The sequence below is a fragment of the Scylla paramamosain genome, chromosome 41, assembly GCF_035594125.1.
Source record: "Scylla paramamosain isolate STU-SP2022 chromosome 41, ASM3559412v1, whole genome shotgun sequence".
Lineage (NCBI taxonomy): Eukaryota > Metazoa > Arthropoda > Malacostraca > Decapoda > Portunidae > Scylla > Scylla paramamosain.
In genome coordinates, this window is record NC_087191.1 from 1,362,602 (window position 1) to 1,383,012 (window position 20,411).

Sequence of the window (20,411 nt, forward strand, 5' to 3'; positions counted from 1 at the left end):
TGGGTGTGTCTCCCTTCGAACTGTTATATGGTAGGAAGGTAAGGGGACCCCTTAAAGTGATAAAACTTATGTTACCTTCACTCCATTGTAGAACAGAATCAGTTACTCAATGCCTTCAGAACAATCTATGTATAATTTGTGCTGGCGCTCAATCACCTACTAACTCTCATTACCATCTTAAGTCCCTGCCCTGGGAATTCAGTGAGGGTGACATAGTTGTGGTTTACATCCCTGCTTCTGGTTTACCTCTGCAGGCCAAAGTTCACGGCCCTTACAAAATTTAAAAGAAATTAAAAGATAATAACTACATAATAGAAACCCCAGACCGTTGAAAGACAACTGAGCATGTTCATGTTAACCTACTTAAACCCTTCTTAACCAGTGCTACTTAAGCCCTACCAAACCAGTGCTACTTAAGCCCTACCAAACCAATGAATCAGTGGATAACTCTGAGACCTATGTCAACTATTAATGTAATGTCCACATCATTAACATGCACATCACGTGGCCTCCCTGACACACCACCTGAAGTTACTGAACTTTTCTCTGTAGCTCAGGAACCAGATTCAATAGACATTGACATTGTAGCAAATTCTGTAGCAAATTCAGACCTTATTAGTAATCTCCCTGTATATTTAAAACCCCTAACACCATAAAAATCATCAGACACATCCAATGTAATCAGCATATCTCTCTCTTTAGAGATAACTTGACATGTGCAAAAAGAGATTTTGGTGATGTCACTCACTACTCTTGTTATTTTCTGCATTCCTGTGTAAAAATATTTGTCACTAAAACTCCATAACGATGTTGGTAATGCGTAAAATACATAACATGGTGGTAGGACTTGACACTTGCACAGGGAGAGAATTTTAGTGCTCTGTTACCTCTCACTACTTTTATTTACTTGCTGTTTTCCTCTCCTAACATATCCACATACAATGAAGCAATACTAATTTGTCTATAAAACCTCAAAAGTAGTTAATAATACGTAAAAATATATAAAATACCTTGGTGATGTTTTCATGTGGTGCGCATGCGCAGTGGCGTCCCTCGGGAGAAATTTGGACTCGGGAGAGATTTGGCACGACATCGGCAGACAGTAATGTTCGAAGCTGATATACGCTGGCAACACAGGTATTTATTTAGGTCGGTGTTAGTGTGGGCTCACTCGGGAGACAGGTGGTTGTTGCCAGCGTGTAGTGCGATACATCATAACCATGGTGAGACCTAATCAACTCACAGCCTCGGTTCATCCAGTATACAAGTAACTTTGTTCATCGTGTGCCTGGGAATGTCGTACTTCCACATTTTTGTCCTGCCAGACAATGTCCGAGGTTCTGATGTCACCAGCACGACACCGAAATCTGCAAAGGGCAGTGTCCGTTACACCTCTTGGTGTCGCTTCTGACGTCATCAGCACTCCTATCCTCTTCCTATTACTATCTGGTAAGAGTGGGTGTTGTACGGACAGTGTTCGACTGTGTGGACACGCCCTAAAGCTGGCTAAGACCACCTTCGGGAGACCTACAGTGATGTATCTGGGACACGGTGTAGGATGAGGCATCGTCCGTCCTCAAAATGGCCATCTCTGCTACCGTCAAGTAACCTGCCCCACGCAACAGGAAGGCGCTGATGCGTTTGTCAGGTATTACCGGAAATTCTGCCCCAACTTCTCCAAGGGTGCAAAACGCTCACCAGGATAACGAGTAGCTCCTTGCCATTCCTGTGGACAGACAACTGCTGGGCCACCTTCGAATAAATGAAATCCTTTCTCACCCAGAACTCTGTGCTGCTCATCCTCCACACCGATGCCAGTGGTCAAGCCTTGGGGGCTGCCATGCTTCAGGAGAAGGAAGACCTGCTACATCCTGTTGCCAACCACTCGACAAAATTAAATGTCCATTTGTAACGATACTCCATCATTGAGAAAGAATTGCTCGCCATTGTTTCCGCCCTCAAGAAATTTGAGTGTTACAAGCAAGTCAATCGCCATTGCAAGTCTACATCGACCGCAACCTCCTCTCCTTCCTGAACCGAAATAAATTTTCCAATCAGCGGTTGCTTAGATAGTTTCTTTATAATCTCCCCATCAAGCACATCAAAGGGTTCGGTAACATCCTGGCCGATCCTCTCAACTGCATCTAGTATCCGGGTTAAAGCATATCGCCTCTTTTTCTATAATGATGTCGTCTCAGGAGGGTGGTGTTGCGCCTCAATCCTCTAACTACCTTCGGGCCTCGTTCACTGCCTCATTCATAGTAAATGGTTATCACCATCACCTCGCTTCGTGTGCTATTCCTAGCGTCAGGGCAGGAAGAAACGAGGCAGGGCTTTAAAGCAGAGAATGTGGGCGAAGAGCTCACGTCGTCAAGTCAGTCTCTCTCACACCGGCTGAAGAAGGTGGTTCTTCCTCCCTGGGTGTTGGTAACTCAACATACCTTTCCTCTGTCGATAACTATGTTGTGTTGTGTGATGCAAGGGTAACACCGGACCCTAAACCTTTAAGTAATATGGTCTAAGGTGTAATTTAAGGATTAATTGTAAGATGTTGTTTGTACCTTAAGTTTCTTTAATAATAATTAAGATAAGTCTCCCTATGTTTGTTTTCACCATTTAAGTGCAACGTCCGTTACTCCCTTAGCCACTATTTTCAAACTCTAAAATGTGGATCTTTACACTATATAACGATATAACGAACAGGTTTTGTACTTGTAGTCATATGTTAAACATGAAATTAATCCTCATCTATTTTCATTTAACTTTTTTCTTGTGATGATTTCTTCTTTAATTTTTATTTGTATAGGGAGCGTGTGTACATAATATGTATTTTTTTTTTATTTCTTCAGTATGGTTTTGTATATTTGTTCGTATTTGTAGTTAAGATTGTAATTTCGTTACTTCCCTTTCATTCTAACACGAATTTACAACTGTTCTATAATTTTTAAAATTTCTTAGCACAATTTTGTTTCGTTACAATATATGTTTTTATATATGTTAATAGGCAATATAATGAATATTCAGTTGGTATTAGCCTATCTTCATTGTTTCTTATGACAACTAATGCTGATGTTTTTAACTTCACAGGACAGCGAGTCTGAAGTTGTCCTTGGAGTGGAACACTTGCAGGGCGCGTTCTACCTGCTCTTTCTTGGCTCCTGCATTGGCTCTGTTTTCTTTTTATTCGAAACACAATTGAACTGAAAAACAAATTATAAATATATGCGGCATTACGTATGCATCACATCAAATATGTAGCAAGACCCTAGTAGCTTTAATGAACATGGCTGGAAAATGTGGCATGGAAAACGTGTGTGTGTGTGTGTGCGTGTGTATTGTTAAGCAGAGTAGGATTACATCTTGCTGTATTTATTCTTAAAGTGAACGTCATGGAAACATTTTGTAAACTTGAAGGCTTTCTCTGTTCATGTCAATTTTAAGCACATGTTAAATTAGGAGTTTTGCACATGTGTTTGTTGCCATTAAAGCAAACCTAGAATAATAACATGTCTTAATATGACCTTAAATCCTGCTATTAAACCATAGAAATAAAAATCGGAAACTACCATGATAATAGGCGACCAAATATTAACAAAAAAATAAACAACTCTTGCAAGGAAACCACAAAACGCCTGACTTGAGATATTTCGAAAATTTGTGATTGGGACAGGAAACTTGGCGATGTTCGGTGCCCTAACGCTCGATTCCTCCATCTATGAACTACTTGACACAATCTTCCAGATAATTATACCCCCACCGCCCCTCCCTCTTTTTTTTTTTTTTTGTTCTTTTTTTAATGTCACTCGTCTGTAACTTTTCAACACTGATCATTCTCGATCTATCCTTTACTAATAGTCTAAACTGGATACTTCACATTTTGTTTCTGGCTAAAACACTTGTGAAGGTAGGTGTTCTGAGCCGTCTCCGCCAGTTTTCTCACCCATGCCTCCCAAGCTACTAAATCTGCATAGGGGCCTTACCTGTTCATGTATAGGTACTTTTCATATATATATATTGGGGTCCCAATCAAATTGCTTTGCTAAACTCTGTGGAATCAAAACCATTTCATCTTATATACTCCTCTCCTTTGACTGTCTTTAGTCTCTCTCTCTCTCTCTCTCTCTCTCTCTCTCTCTCTCTCTCTCTCTCTCTCTCTCTCTCTCTCTCTCTCTCTCTCTCTCCGCCGCAATGTTGCAATTCTTGCTGTCTTCTGCTGCTATTTTCACGCTTAATGCTCTTCTGATCTTACTATTGCATGTCTCCCTTCTCCCGCTGCCTCGTTGCACAATACTTTCTACTACTTTTTCAGCCGTCTTTTGCCCACCTTGCTAATGCAAGAGTAAATCAGTATTTTCGATCTTTCATCTCTTTCACTCGTAAAACTTTGAACTTCCCGCCTGCTTCTGGATTTTTCCTTCCTACTATTTTTTTTTTTTTTTCCCAAGCAGAATGTTTCTAGGCAAGACACTTCCCTAAGCCAACCTCGAAAGGCGGCCCCTCAGGTGGGCGGCACTGTTAGCCCATACTGGCAGCTTAACTCCGGGAACCACTTATAGTATTTTTATTCTCGGAGGAACGTTTACGCCAAGATCCGTTAGCTACTCTGCCACATCACACAATTTCTCTTAAATACATCAGTTCTTTTTAGTTCTTATTGAAATTCAAATATTAATTATGTACTATTTAGCTTATCAAACCATGCAGCGCTACAAATGATTCGGGTTTTAAGGTAGTAAATAGTCTGGGTTTTACATAAATATCACAACATTTGACAACATAGCTTTGCGGCGTTGTCATTTAGGTCGAGCACCAGGGGTGCTTATCCGTAGGGCCAGGTGACTCAGCCTGGCTGAGCCTCTCGAGGGACACAGCCACGATGGAAGCAACTCGTGCTCTTCACAGGCTGGAGAAAAAACTTATTTACAAGAACAATTACTTTTAGAAGAGAAGGGGCAATAGAGTTCCTGTCATTGCATCCTCCAGAGCAATAGCTCGAACAGCCAAAGGCACTAATGTGAGTGAGACGACAGTGCGACGAATCTGCTCTGCCCCTAATCGAGATTAAGCGAAACAATTACCACGAACAGATAAATTATAGGAAAATTATTCACACAGTATCATGCAATACTGAGAGAGAGAGAGAGAGAGAGAGAGAGAGAGAGAGAGAGAGAGAGAGAGAGAGAGAGAGAGAGACAGGATTTAGGACGGTCGCCTGCCCTTTCCACCAAGGTGTTAAACCGATAATTTGGTCCTGTAGAGACACGACAACGCCGCTCATGGAGAATTCCCTTACTCGGCCAACGCTCCTTCTTCCAGGAGTAAAAACACTATAGTCTGGTCTCGCGGCCTTGCTAGCATGGGTAGTCCTCTTCCCACCAAAGAAGGGCAAAGCAGCCTCTAGCTTCGCTCGCCAGTTCATAGGGACACGCAAGACACCACCCCTTCCCGAATGCTAAGGAACAACCGCTGTTACATATATGTACTATTGGCACCGCTGTCAGCGATATGTGGCAGGGAGCGTTTAGGTCTATCACATTAAAGACACGTTTAGGTGGCCCAGAATCGCATAACTTGTTATGCTGTCTACGGCGCATCTGCTTCGGAGCATCAATAGGTTTGCCTCCCGAGGCAAACTAAGGAAACCTATCACCGCATAGGTTTGTCTTTTGAGGAAAACAGTTATGTTAGAAGAAACTGGGCGGAGTTTATGTAGAAATGGGCGGAGTTTACACCGACAGGTAAAATCACTCGTTTCGTTTCATAAACCCTAGAGAAATGTGATCAAGAATGTGTAACGTAAAACCTTGAAATGGACTTTATAGGAAACGCATATCCCATTAGAAGTATGCTGTTATATTTTGTTAAAGCAAATAGGTCTGCTGAAATAATTTTAAGAGACATGAGCGTTAATATCTTCGTGCACTCATTCAAAGAAATAAATCTTCCAGCGAGATCTGAAGACATTTTAACTAGAAATGCGTGTGTCCGTATGACTTACAAAAGGTGTGAAAACTTTTTTTTGTTTTATTTATTTGTTAATTTTATTATTATTATTATTTTTATGTAGGAGGGGCACCGGCCAATGGCAACAAAAAAAAAAAAAAAAAAAAACCTCCAAAAATAAAAAGAAGCCCACTGAAATGCCGGTCCCCGAACAGGGTCCAAAGCGGTAGTCAAAATTTGAGGGATGTGTCTTGAAATCTCCCTCTTTAAGGAATTGAAGTCATAGCAAGGTAAAAATACAGAAGCAGGCAGGGAGTTCAAGAACTTACCAGGGAAAGGGATGAATGACGTGAGAATACTGGTTAACTCTTGCATTAGAGAGGTGGACAGAATGGGAGTGAGAGAAAGAAGAGTCTTGTGCCGCGAGGCCGCGAGAGGAGGGGAGGCATGCAGTTAGCAAGATCAGAAGAACAGTTAGCATGAAAATAGCTGTAGAAGACAGCTAAAGATGCAACATTGTGGCGATGAGAGAGAGGCTGAAGACGGTCAGTTAGAGGAGAGGAGCTGATGTGACGAAAAGCTTTTGATTCCACCCTGTCTAAAAGAGCGGTATGAGTGGAATCTCCCCCAGGCATGTGAAACATTCTCCATACATGGACGGATAAGGCCCTTATACAGAGTTAACAGTTGGGAGGAGGGGTGAGAAAAACTGGCGGAGACGTCTCAGAAAGCCTAACATCATAGATGCTGTTTTTAGCTAGAGATGAGATGTGGAGTTTCCAGTTTAGATTATAAGAAAAGGACAGACCGAGGATGTTCAGTGTAGAAGAGGGAACAGTTGAGTGTCACTGAAGAAGAGGGGATAGATGTCTGGAAGGTTGTGTCGAATTGATAGATGGAGGGATTGAGTTTTTGAGGCATTGAACAATATCAAGTTTGCTCTGCCATAATGGGAAATTTTTAAGATATCAGAAGTCAGGCATTCTGTACCTTTCCTGCTTGAACTGTTTAATTCCTGAATGGTTGGACGTCTACGAAAAGACGTGGAGTGGATAGGACAAGAAGGAGTGGATAGGACAAGAAGATTCGTTTAGAGGGTCATTGATGAAAAACAATATGTAACTACAAAATTTCACTTTTGTCTTGTCTTTGGCCCCAAACCATAATTTTCCAGTTATTTCCATCTAAACAAAATAGAAAAAAAAAATCCTAAAACTTTGCTTTTGTGGTTAGAGTAATGAATTTTCATTTTTGTTTTATTTCTTTCTAGTATGGGTTACTATTGGTTTTCATGTCAGTTAAAGACCTTTGCAAAATATCCATTCCGTATCTAATTGCTTTTGAAATGTTGCAAAGAAGTTAAAACAATGAACGAAAGAATATAAAGTGTTCTAAAGATTTTTTATTTTAATAAGATCATTCTTGAACTGACCAGATCTAGCAAGAAATTTCTCACTTTTAGAAGAATTTGATTACATTTCAGAAATCTCAAATCTTCCAGAATGTTCTATCAGACACTTTTAGAAGTTTCTAAAACATTTTAGAACATATTCGATGTGAACATTTCCAGAATATTCTAGAACTTTCTAAAATACAGTAAAAATATGTAGAAATATCAAGACTTTTCTAGAACCTACAAGAATTTTCTAGAATGATTCAGAATATTCTAAAGTAGTTCAAGTATATTCTAGAAAGGAAGAACATTTTGGAACACATTCTAGAAAGACTAAGAATATTCTAGAGTACTGCTTGACAATATAAAAGTAGGGGCTTGCAGACCACCAATCGATTCTATCTTGACTTAGAAGACACATCACAAGAGGTGAAATGGCATCAAGAGGCTGCAATCATTCTCCAGACGCATTCTACTATATATGTGGTCAATTAATCAAGACAAGAACAAAGAAGTTTTCTGTGACAGCATCTGGGAAAATTATTAAATTTAGCTATTTTGGGACAAAAAATAATTCTAAAAGCCACAAAAGCAAAGTTTGACAGGACTAATGGACATTTTCTATTGTTTTGCAATGAAAAGAGTTGGAAAATAACACTTGCTTGTCAAAGACAAAAATCGTGTTACATAATGTAAGTAAATAAATAAGCAAACATTTATTGCTATTAAACATTATATACAATATATACATGCATTAGAAAAATATTGTTGATACAGCAACGATCTGTCGAGCGTAAGCTGCATGACAGACATTATTAAGTACTAAAGGTTAAGTGGATGGATAGAGAAATAAATGTTAACATAAGGTTACATATGTGCTATGTACAAGTATAAATAAGAAAACGAAAAACACGATTATGATTGTAGTTATAAAGCAATACAAAAAAATATTAGTTAAATAGTGAAACAATTATATTACGAAATTTCCTAGATAGTTCTTAATTTTTCTTTTAAATGTTGAAATATTGGTTGATCTAAGGAGTAACTTTTGTTCTAGTGGTAGACTACTATATAAATGAGGAACAAAACTTAATACACTATTTTTAAAGAGAGTTGTTCTGAAATGGAGGCAGTACAAGTCAACATTATTGTTCCTAGTGCTTTTTGGGTTGTCATCATTTCTAAAGACATAATTTCCACTATAATATTGCATAGTTTTAAATATAAGTAATAAAGTGAAATATTTATGAATAAAATCAAATTTCTTAAGTTTAGTAGTAGAAAAAATAGTGGCTGTAGAGTCAAATTTGTGAAGAAAAAATATACATCTAAATACTTTTTTGGGGGAAATAACTAGTTTGTCGAGGAGCGAGGGCCAAGTACATGCCCATATTGGTACACAGTAAATAAGGTGAGGATAACATAATGTGTAATATATACAAATCATAGCCTCTGTTGTAAGATTATGTCGCACCTTATAGAGTAAGCCACAAATTTTGGATAGTTTTATACAAATTTCATCAATGTGATATTTCCAGTTAAGATTAGAGTCAATAATTATACCAGGGAATTTCATATGATTAACCTGTTGTATTACATCGCCCTCTATTTGTAATGGTGGCATTTGATTTCTTACTGACCTGTTCTGAAAGAATATATGTTTGGTTTTTGAGACATTTAGCTTTAATTTATTATATTGTATCCATTTATTTATAGAGTTTAATTCCAGGTTAAGCATTTCGTGCAGCTGATGTATATTACTGTTGGCCAACAAGAGGTTTATGTCATCAGCATACATAACAAATTTTAGCTCTGCGCTAACGTTTACAATATCGTTAATACATATTAAAAATAACAGTGGACCTTATGTTAACAGATCCTTGTGGTACACCCTTAGACAAGGCTGTAAATGGTGAAAAATTCATGTTACAAAAAAATAGATTGAGTTCTATTGGTAAGATAATTCCTAAACAGGTTTAGGGGAATGCTTCTTACGCCTAAGTGTTCCAGTTTATCAAGAAGAATTTTGTAATCGAGTGTGTCGAATTCTTTTGAGCGACCAATAAATACGCCAACAACATTGAGCTTTTCTTCCAAAAAGGTATAAACATTGCTCACAAACTGTAATATTGCTGATTCGGTGGACCTGTTTGCTCGAAACCCGTGTTGGTATTCAGACAGTAAGTTATGATTTTGTAGGTAGCTAGTTAAACGAACGGAAATTACCTTTTCAAATATCTTATTGACAGCTGGCAGGATTGAAATAGGACGATAACTGTTTATATAATTTCTGTTCCCAGATTTATACAATGGTATTACTTTGGCTTTTTTAATTGCATCTGGAAAAATGCCTGATCTCAAGGAGAGGTTGATTATGTGGGTAAGTGGAGCAGATATTTCTGACGATACATGTTTTAGTACTAGTGGTGATACTTCGTCGTCTCCCGATGCGGCGGATTGTAAATCATTAAGTTTCTACTTCTTTTTCATGTGTTGGTGGGAAGTAAAGTGAAAATATGGGAGGGTCATTTAGATATCTCTTATATTCGTATCCTGTTCCACTTATCTGGTTAATACCTATATTCAAGAAGTGTTCATGAAATGCTTTAGGGATGTTACTACATACAGGTTTGAGCTCAATTATGTTTTTATTTGTTTGACTATTTGTTCTGCGAAGTAAAGAATTAATGATTTTCCACTGAGCTTTGGGATTACCTTGGTTTTCCCTTAATTTGTCTTTATAATATTTGTTTTTTGCTGCTCTTAGTGTTGAAGTTAAGTCATTTCTGTATCGACGATAAATTTCTCCAAAAGTGATGAGCCATTTCTTCGCTAGTTTCTCTAATCTATTTCTCTCTTTTAAACGGTTTTTTAATGCAGGAGTAATGTACGGACTTATTTCATTTTTGCTATTTATTCGATATTTTTTCAGTGGAAAGTGTTTATCATATAAAATACTTATTGCGTCATGGAAAAGATTATAAGCAACATTTGGACAAGTTAAAGTTAATAAATCATTCCATTTTTTGTTTTGTTTTAGATCGTCATTTATATGTTCTAAAGCTATAGGTGTAACGACTCTCTTATTAACGTATGTAGGATGAACACTTCCACTATACTCACACTTAAACTGAGAAATTATCGGGAAATGGTCGGTAATATCTGAATATATTATGTGATTAGCAATATTTGATTCTATTCGTGTGGTCCAAATGTGATTTATGAGAATAGCTGTGTAACTGTTAGTTACTCTTGTCAGCTTTGTAATTAGAGGGAAAAAGAGAGAAAGAGTACATCAAATTAATAAATTCATAAACAGAGAGTGGGTGACATGACAACTCTAAGGAACACCCGCTATTAATAGAGATATAAATGCATCTTGTAATGTATAATATTAAGTAGACATGATTATAATTTTAAAATGAAAGGTAGTGAAAGCAACTCGAACGAACATGTATAATCACCGCAACATGTGTTTTCACCCCGCCTCCAATACTTGATTTCCATAATGGACGATGAAATGTATGTTAGGGGAGTAATTATATGACAGGATTTGTCTAGCACAGACTAGGGAAACATTAGTATGAAATCCCTCGAGTACGGGAGTTCTTGTGCAGGAGCCATAAAGGTGTAACACAAATATCAAAATCCCTTGTTTTAGGACACATGAAATATTGGGACACCGTCTGGGGCTCATACATCTTCAGTAACATTGAAAAATTGGATCGGTAATTTTCTGGTCCTTTCTCGGCCTTATTACTATTATCTATTCTCGATATTATCATTAAGTCGGGTGGGGATTCCACTCACCGTTCTTTTAAGACAGGGTGGAATGAAAAAGCTTTTCGTGGTAACAGCTCCTCTCCTCAAACTGAATGACTTCAGCTTCTTTCTCATCGCCGCACTGTTGCATCTTTAGCTGTCTTCTACTGTTATTTTCATGCTAACTGCTTTTCTGATCTTGCTAACTGCATGCCTGTCCTCCTCCCGCGGCCCCGGGACGTCCATACCTGAGCTGCGCGCTACCACACTGCCTACACCACCTGATCGCTTTGTTTACGTATTTCGCCAGCCAGTCCGTTGCACTGGCTGCTCCAGGTATGCTTATACCCTAACATGTCTACAACGGCAATATAATACTCATGACATGGGAGTAAATATATACGAAATACGTAGCTTGTAACATTTGGATCCGCTCCCCATTACTGTGACGTCATCAACAACAGTGAACGACCCTCACTATTTCAACCTGTGGTTTAGGATTACTTGCGACAATATTCTGTGTTAGTGATATTCCAACAGCAACAAGATGACAAAGACAAGAGGACAGCATAACCAGGCGGCCGGTCAGACAGCCCAGCAGGGTACGTCTACTGGGCCAGCAGCTCCTCCAGTGGTTTCCTCACCTACCCCTTCTGCGCCATCAGTTCTGACCACTACCAACGTGACTAACCCTGTGTGTACCTCACCCGCCGACCTTCTGAGTCTCGTTACCGCTGACACTGCCACCATATCAGAGGAAGGTAAAACTATTGTTAACACCATTGTGAAAGCTGTGCAGATCCTAATTAATCAGAAAGACCAGACAATAGAAAAGATGCAAAATCACATTGTTCAACTTGAAAACAAAATTGCAGAATTAGAAAATGAAATTGAAGAAGTGAATCTGTATGAAAGACGGGATACTCTCATTATTAGTGGGCCAAACTTGCCAGTGGAGGAGCAGAATGAAAACACCACAGAAAAAACAATAAGAACAATTAAAGATAACCTCCACATAAATATTGAAAATAAAGACATAAATGTAGCACATAGGCTTGGCTCAAGGAATACCCAAAACTCCATAAGACCAATCATTGTTAAACTGCACAGTAGACAACAGAAATATGACATAATGAGTGCATGTGTAACAGTTAAGCCAAACTTATATATCAATGAAAGCTTGACACCCAAACGCCGGTTACTATTTAAAAAAGTATGGGATATAAGAAAACAACATAGGTAAATCTTTCAACAGTGCTATACACAGGATGGTAGGATATATGTGAAGCTTCGAATTTCTAATCAAAAACATGTCATCACTACTGAAGCAGCACTTACAGACTTTCTAGATAAGTACCCAGCACTGAAAGGAGTAACAACCACTTAGATGTGAAAGTAAATTAATATAACTGCTTATTTATGTTGAATGGTTTCTCCTACTTTTATTACTAAAATTACTACTGCTACTATTAATAACATCAATAATACTATTGCTGCTGCAACTACTACCACTACTACTACTACTACTACTACTACTACTACTACTACTACTACTACTACTACTACTACTATCACTAATACTACTACCACCATTGCTATTAATACCACCACTACTACTACTTGCTACTGCTACTACCGCTACCGTTATTATTACTACATTATACTGTTAACACCACTACTACCGCTGTTACTCCTGCTACTACAACTACTACTATAATTACTATAGCTAATATTGTTAATACATTAACTTGCACGACTACTACTACTGTTCCTTATACTACTAATCCTCTTACTACTACTACTACTGTTCCTTATACTACTAATCCTCTTACTACTACTACTACTACTACTACTACTACTACTACTACTACTACTACTACTACTACTATAACTACTATTATTGCCACCACTATCACTATTACTATTTATAACTGTTGATATTGATTATGTCCCTAATACTACAATTATCACATCATTTGATTTACCTCTTAAGATGGCACTTATTCCATCTGATTCATGAGCCCATCTACTTATTTTCTTTGGCATACCTTAGGAGCCATATATGCTTTGTTGTTCTATCTTTTTCTATTATTTGCTTGTTTGTTTGTTTGTTCTTTAGTATTACTTTATGGAAAATTTATATAATTCATTATATGATGATAATCTCATTAATAACACAACTAACACTTTCAACCTAGAATTAAGTCAAATTAAAAAAATTGCAGGACATCAAGACATCAACTGTTTATCTAAGTATTACAACTTTGAAGAATACACTTCAGCTTTAAACCCATTAGCTAACAACTACATCAGTTTTATACATATTAACATTAGATCTTTACAGAAAAACTTTGATATACTGAAGTCTTTTCTAAATTGTTTACCTAAACCACCTGAAGTCATTGCAGTTACAGAAACATGGCTACAGCAAAACACTAAACACCTTTATTTTTTGGAGGGTTATGAGTCATTCCACTTAACAAGGACTGTCAGAGAACACGGAGGGATCACTGTTTTTACTAAAAATCATATGAAAGTAGAACCACTAATGCTATATTCTTTCATTAATGAAAACATTGAAATCTGCACTTCTAAGCTAGAATTAGGGAACACTAAATATATCATTTCAGTAATTTACAGGCCCAACAGCAAACACATAGCTGTCAATGAATTTACTAACATCATGAATGAGTTATTAAATAACGACATATTCAGACATAATAAATCAATCATTATAGGTGACTTCAACATTAACTTACTAGAACACTCATCTCACCTCCCTACCAATTTGTTTCTGAATTCCTTACAATCACTTAATTTTTTCCCTCATATATCCAGACCAACAAGATTTCCTGATAGTTCTGCCCTTGGCCAACCTTCACTGCTAGATCACATCTGGACTAATTTCCTACCTCGCTCTCTATCAGGTATCATTCACTTCTCAATATCAGATCACCTTCCTATATTCATAAATATCAACATTGAAGCCTTTCCAAATACTAAACATAAGATAACATACAGAGTTATTAATGCCAATAATAATAACAAATTTACTAGTGAATTAGAAGGCATAAACTGGGAAGAACTACTTGTCCTGCCAAATACAAATGAAAATTTTAACCTTTTCCACAATATAGTTAATGAATGCTACAATAAATGCTTTCCTATCAAAACCAAATTTATAACAGCTAAAAGACTTCATAATGCATGGTTATCTAGTGGAATACTTAACTCAATCAAACATAAATGTAAATTATTTAAAATGTATAAATTAGGAATAGTTTCACATCACATTTTTAAACAGTACAGAAATCAGCTCACTCAAGTTGTTCGATCTGCCAAAACTAACTATTATCGCCAAATCTTCATAAACTTTAAAAATAATACGAAGAAAATTTGGCAAGCAATAAATGAGCTAAAAGGTAACTTTCAAAATAAAGACACAATCAAGACATTGCAATATGATAATAAAGTACTAAGTGATCCTTTAGACATCTCGCATGCCTTCAGTAATTATTTTTCAAAAATTGCACCTGATCTGGAGAGCAAACTTCCTCACTCAAAAATCCATTAGATTACCTCAAAGAAAATTATCCAAATTCCATGGTAGTTCCCATTATCACTACATATGAAATGAATTCAGTAATTAAGTCTCTTAAAAACAAAACCTCTGATATAAATGATATATCGGCTACCATCATCAAAAGTAACTCTAATCTTTTATCAATCCCTTTAACAATACTTTTTAATCAGTCTGTAACAAATGGAATTTTCCCTGACAAGTTCAAAACTGCAAAAATTACCCCCATTTATAAATCTGGCCCTCATGATGACCCCAAAAATTATAGACCAATTTCTCAACTTACAATATTTTCCAAAATATTTGAGACATTAATGAAAAAAACATTTAATTAATTACTTAGAACACAAAAATATTCTTAATCCTTCGCAGTATGGTTTTAGACAAAATTGTAGCACTTTTAAAGCACTGAATAAATTTTCTTTCTCACCTTTCTCACCAGACGCAAGGTAGGCAATGCCTGTCAGTGTCCGGCCTCTACGAATCTTCTCCAAAGGTCTCTATCCATGAAATCCTCATCTCTGGTTATTTCTTGTAGATTTCTTCCTCTTCGTTCAGCAGCTTCTTCAACTCCCTGCATCCATCGCTTCCTAGGTCGTCCCACCGGCCTCCTGCCTAGAGGAACCCATTCCAGAAACTTCCTTGCGTATCTTGTATCTTCCATTCTTCGGACATGTCCATACCATCTCAATTTGTTCTTTTTAATTATCTTCAGTATAGATGTTATCCCTAATCTCTCTCTGGTTTCTTCATTTCTAATTCTATCAAGTCTGGTCACACCTCGGATCATTCTCAGAACTCTCATTTCTGCTGCTTGTATTTGTGAAGATGTTCTTGTTGTCAGTGTCCAAGTTTCTGACCCATATAGAAGTACTGGTCTTAGTATTGTTGTAAATATTATGGTTTTAGCTTTTGTTGGAATATTCTTATCTTTAAGTATGGGATAGAATGCACTGACATTTGCATTGTACTTCTGTATTCTATTTAAAATTTCTATATTCTGTCTGTTTTCCTCGTCGAAAAGTACTCCCAGATAACAAAATTTGTCGGTCTGCTTCAGTTTAACGTTTTCTATGTAAATATTACATTCCTCCTTTATTCTGCCAACTTTCATTATTTCTGTTTTTTGTTTGTTCATTCTCATTCCTTCCCTATTTAAGACATCATTCCATCTTGTCATGGCCTCTTGAAGATCTTGTTGGCTTCCTGTCACGACAGCGACATCGTCTGCATAGGCCAGCGTGATCTCTTTATCCTCCCTTACACACACTTCCTTCAGGCATCTGTCCATGTATATAATGAATAGCAAAGGAGAGAGCACTCCCCCTTGTCTCACTCCTGTCTTAATGCTAAAACCATTCACTCTCCAGCTCTCTGTTCTTGACTCTGCTCTCCGTGTTCTTATATATACTCTTAATTACTCGTATCAGTTTAGAGTTTATGCCGTAGTCTTGATGTTGTAAGACTCTCCACAAGCAATCTCTTCTAATTCTATCAAAGGCTTTTTCCAGATCTATAAAAGTCACATATTTATCAATGCTCCACTCCCAACTCTTCTCCATTATCATCTTTAAAGTGAACACTAGATCTGTCGTGCTCCTATTGGGCCTGAAACCATACTGCCATATTCCTAGTTTCTCCTCGACACAGGTTCTTAATCTTTTCTCAACTATTCTTTCATACAATTTTCCAACATGAGATAACAGGGATATACCTCTATAGTTTGCACAATCTGTTTTACTGCCTTTCTTATATATTGGACATACTATTGCTTTGTGCCAGTCATGGGGCACTTTCTCCTCTTTCCACGCATTACTGAAAATGTACCTCATCCACTCTACACATTCTTCCCCAGCAGCTTTAAATAGCTCTATAGGGAGCTCGTCGTCCCCCGGGGCTTTGCCGCTTCTCATCTTCTTTAGTGCCTCCTTCACTTCCTCTATACTGATCTCATTTGGGTTCTCTCCTTGTTCTTCCTGTATATCTAGATTCCGCTCTTCATCCACTTCCACATCCTCCACATTTAGAAGTTCTTGGAAGTATTCTCTCCATCTTTCTTCAATCTCCTGTGGTTTTGTTAGTAGTTCTCCTGTTTTGTTCATTATTGCATATGTTGATTCGCTATTTCCTTTCCTATAGTTCTTAGCCATGCTATACAATAATTTTCTTGTTCCTTCTACGTCTCTCTCTAGATCTTGACCAATCTTGATCCACATGTCCTCCTTGGCTGCTCTTTTGGTTGCTTCTGCACTGTTTCGTTTATCTACGTAATCTTCTCTATCTTCAATGTTTCTTGTTTTCATCCATTTTCTGAAAGATCTTGTTTTTTCTTTGACTGCTTCCTTAACATCATAAGTCCACCATGCAGTACTTTTCTTTTTGGTTCCATATTTGATTTTAATACCAACTGTCTCCTCAGCTGCCCCATACACAGTGTTGTTGAATTTATTCCAATTCCAGTTCGGTTGGTTTTCGTAATGTTACCAGTTGCCGTAGTGCTTGCTTCTTCTCTTCGTCCTTGAGGTTTTCCAGTTTGAATCTCTTTTGCTTTTTCTTGACTTTTTCCTTTGGTTTTACAATTTTTAATTTAGCCACCACCAACCTGTGGTCAGAGTCTAAGGACACAGATGGTATGGTCCTAACATCTTTAAATATGTTTTTCTTGTTGGTGAGAAACAGGTCAATCATTGACCTCTCAGTATATCCTTGTTGTGCTGCATTCCACCGATACCATGTCCATTTATGGCTCTCCTGATGTTTATAATAAGTATTCATAATGGACATGTTATTCATCACACAATAATCTATTAATCTTTCTCCCTCCTGGTTCCTTTCGCCAATGCTAAACTCTCCGATGACGTGCTCTACTCCATCTCTATTCTGTCCGACATGTCCATTCATGTCTCCCATGACAATGACATTCTCGTGATGTCTTATTGTTTCTGTCATTTCCTGTAGAGTTTCATAAAACTGCTCTTTCTCCCTCAGACTTCTGCCCTGTTGTGGAGCATATGTTTGGATAATGCTAATTTTTGTCTGTTCTATAGTTAACGTTATACCCATCACTCTCTCATTTCTGCAGTCCATACTGTCCATCCTTTCTGCCATCAGTGGTGACATCATTATAGCAACCCCATGTCTTCCATCCTCATTACCACTATATATGATCTTATAATTTTCATGTAATGTTTTTTCTCCTTTCCCTTTGATTCTAGTTTCACATAATCCAACGATTTCCAGCTTTCTTTCCTTCATCATCTCTATTATTTCCTCTTCTTTATCCTTGAATGTTGCCAAGTTTATCGTTGCAATCTTTATTGTCTTTTGTTTCCTATTTTCATGTCCAGTTCCATTCCGGTTCGTTACCCTTTGGTCAGTCCGATTCCGAGGCACGTTCTGCGTTTCTTGAGCAAAAACTGTAACACCAGTGGCTTGCTAGGCCTATCCTGGCTCTTCGGAACTGTTAATTAGTCCTTTCCTGCTGCTTATTGCCCCCAACTGGTTACAGGGAATCTCCTACTAGTCCCCGGGCAAGCCTGCAGGTTAGGGTAAGCCGCGACACTTCTTCAAAGTTACACAGTTCCTTGTTCATGTGGAGTAGGCCCATGAACCGTCGCGGGAATAAATTTTCTAGCTGTAAATATGTCATTAGAATAAATTTTCTAATGACATATATACAGCTATTGACAAGAAGTTTTCTGTTTTATCAGTATTCATTGATTTTGCTAAGGCATTTGACACAATAAACCATAAAGTTCTCCTTAGTAAAATGCACCACTATGGAATTCGCGACCCTATTTTTTCATGGTTTACAGATTACTTAACAAACAGGTGTCAATACACTTCCTTTAGTTATGCAAAATCATCTTCAACTTTAATTACTCTCGGTGTACCACAAGGTAGTGTGCTTGGACCTCTATTATTTCTCCTCTACATCAATGATATTTCTGATATTTTTTCTGACTCTAAAAGTATCTTATTTGCCGATGATATGACAGTTTATCTAATAGGAACAGATCCGAATCAACTTGTTTTTAGTGCTAACAATGAACTTAAAAAAATATATCAATGGTGCCTTTGCAATAGGCTCACAATAAACACTGACAAAACTTACTTTATGCTATTCACTGGTAAAACTATGCTGGATTTACCTAATGTACGAATAAATAACAGAATAATTACTAAAATCGATAAATTCAAGTTCCTTGGTGTTACTTATGATAGCTCTATAAATTTTAAGTACCATATAGATAATATTACACTAAAAATATCGAGACATATTGCATTACTTTATCAAATCAGAGATTTTATGCCACCGTATGTCCTAAAATCCATCTACTTTGCTCACATTCACACATTGCTAACATACTGTAACCCTATTTGGTCCACTACTTACCCTACATTCCTAACTCCTTTAAAATTACAGCTCAAGAAAGTTGTCAGAATTATAACTAACAACACCTACCTTGAACACACTGACCCTCTTTTCAAACAGACCAAACTTTTAAAACTTAATGATATAACAAAGCTTGCTATAGCCACACACATGTATAACAATAAACATTATATTCACAGCATTCTTCCATCACATGATTATAGTACGCGCCACCGTGATCATCTTACTTTACCAATACACCGCCTTTCTAAGTTTCAGCATTCAACTAATTATCTAGGACCTGTTATATGGAATACTATTCCTCGCAAAATTCAAGAAGCATCATCTCTCAATGCATTTAAAACAATGCTAAAAAAAAAACATATCTTGTCTAGCTACTAATTTATGTTCTGCTAAATCATATGTACCAAGTGTTGTTCTAATTTTACTATTGATGATTTGTAAAATATATATTGTCAGTTAGTTGTGATTGTTATTATTATTATTATTATTATTATTATTATTATTATTATTATTATTATTTTATTACTATTACTATTATTATCATTATCATTTTTATTGTTATTATTGATTATATTAGTTATTATTTGTTATGATCATTATTATTATCTATACTATTGCTATTATTATCAATAATATTAATATTATTATTGTCATTATTATTATTATTATTATTATTATTATTATTATTATTATTATTGTTATTATTATTATTATTATTATTATTATTATCACTATTATTATTACTATTATTATTATTGTTATCATTTCTATTTCATTATGATTATTACCATTAATATTATTAGTATTACAATTATTATTATTATTATTATTATTATTATTATTATTATTATTATTATTATTATTATTATTATTATTATTATTTTAATTATTATTATTATTATTATTATTATTATTTTAATTATTTTAATTATTCAAATTCACTTCGGAAAAAAACATCTCGTTCGTTGTAGGTAACGTTTTAGTTACTATTATTATAAAAATAGTTCTTATTCCACCAGTCAGTATAATCTATTTATACTCTGATAAGTACTTGCCTGAAAAGTTCTACTTTATACAGGCTAGCTTGGTTTAACTGTAAAGATTTGATATACTCATATATACCAGTATGTAAAATGACTTGGCTATAAATAAATGTTTCAATGTTTCAAATGTACAAGCGGGGTACAAAAAAAAAAAAAAATACTTGCGGTAGAAACAGTTACTACATTAATTCAAAGCGCATTAAAAGCTACCAGAAAATGTAGTTTCGTTGGGAAATGTTAGACGGGTGCAGTTATATAAATGTATCCTACTCTCCTCCATTCCAGAAAGAA

The 20,411-nt window shown here is 36.5% G+C and overlaps 1 protein-coding gene across 1 annotated transcript in view; it reads left to right on the forward strand.

Moving 5' to 3' along the window:
* LOC135092859 (glutamate receptor ionotropic, delta-1-like) overlaps nucleotides 1–3,499 on the forward strand; it is an 81,774-nt gene extending 78,275 nt beyond the window's left edge. The window contains exon 7 of the mRNA XM_063991607.1: nucleotides 3,088–3,499. Coding sequence (XP_063847677.1) covers nucleotides 3,088–3,204 — 117 coding nt within the window. The 3' untranslated portion in view covers nucleotides 3,205–3,499. The remainder of the gene's footprint in view (nucleotides 1–3,087) is intronic.
* The last annotated feature ends 16,912 nt before the right edge of the window (nucleotides 3,500–20,411 follow it).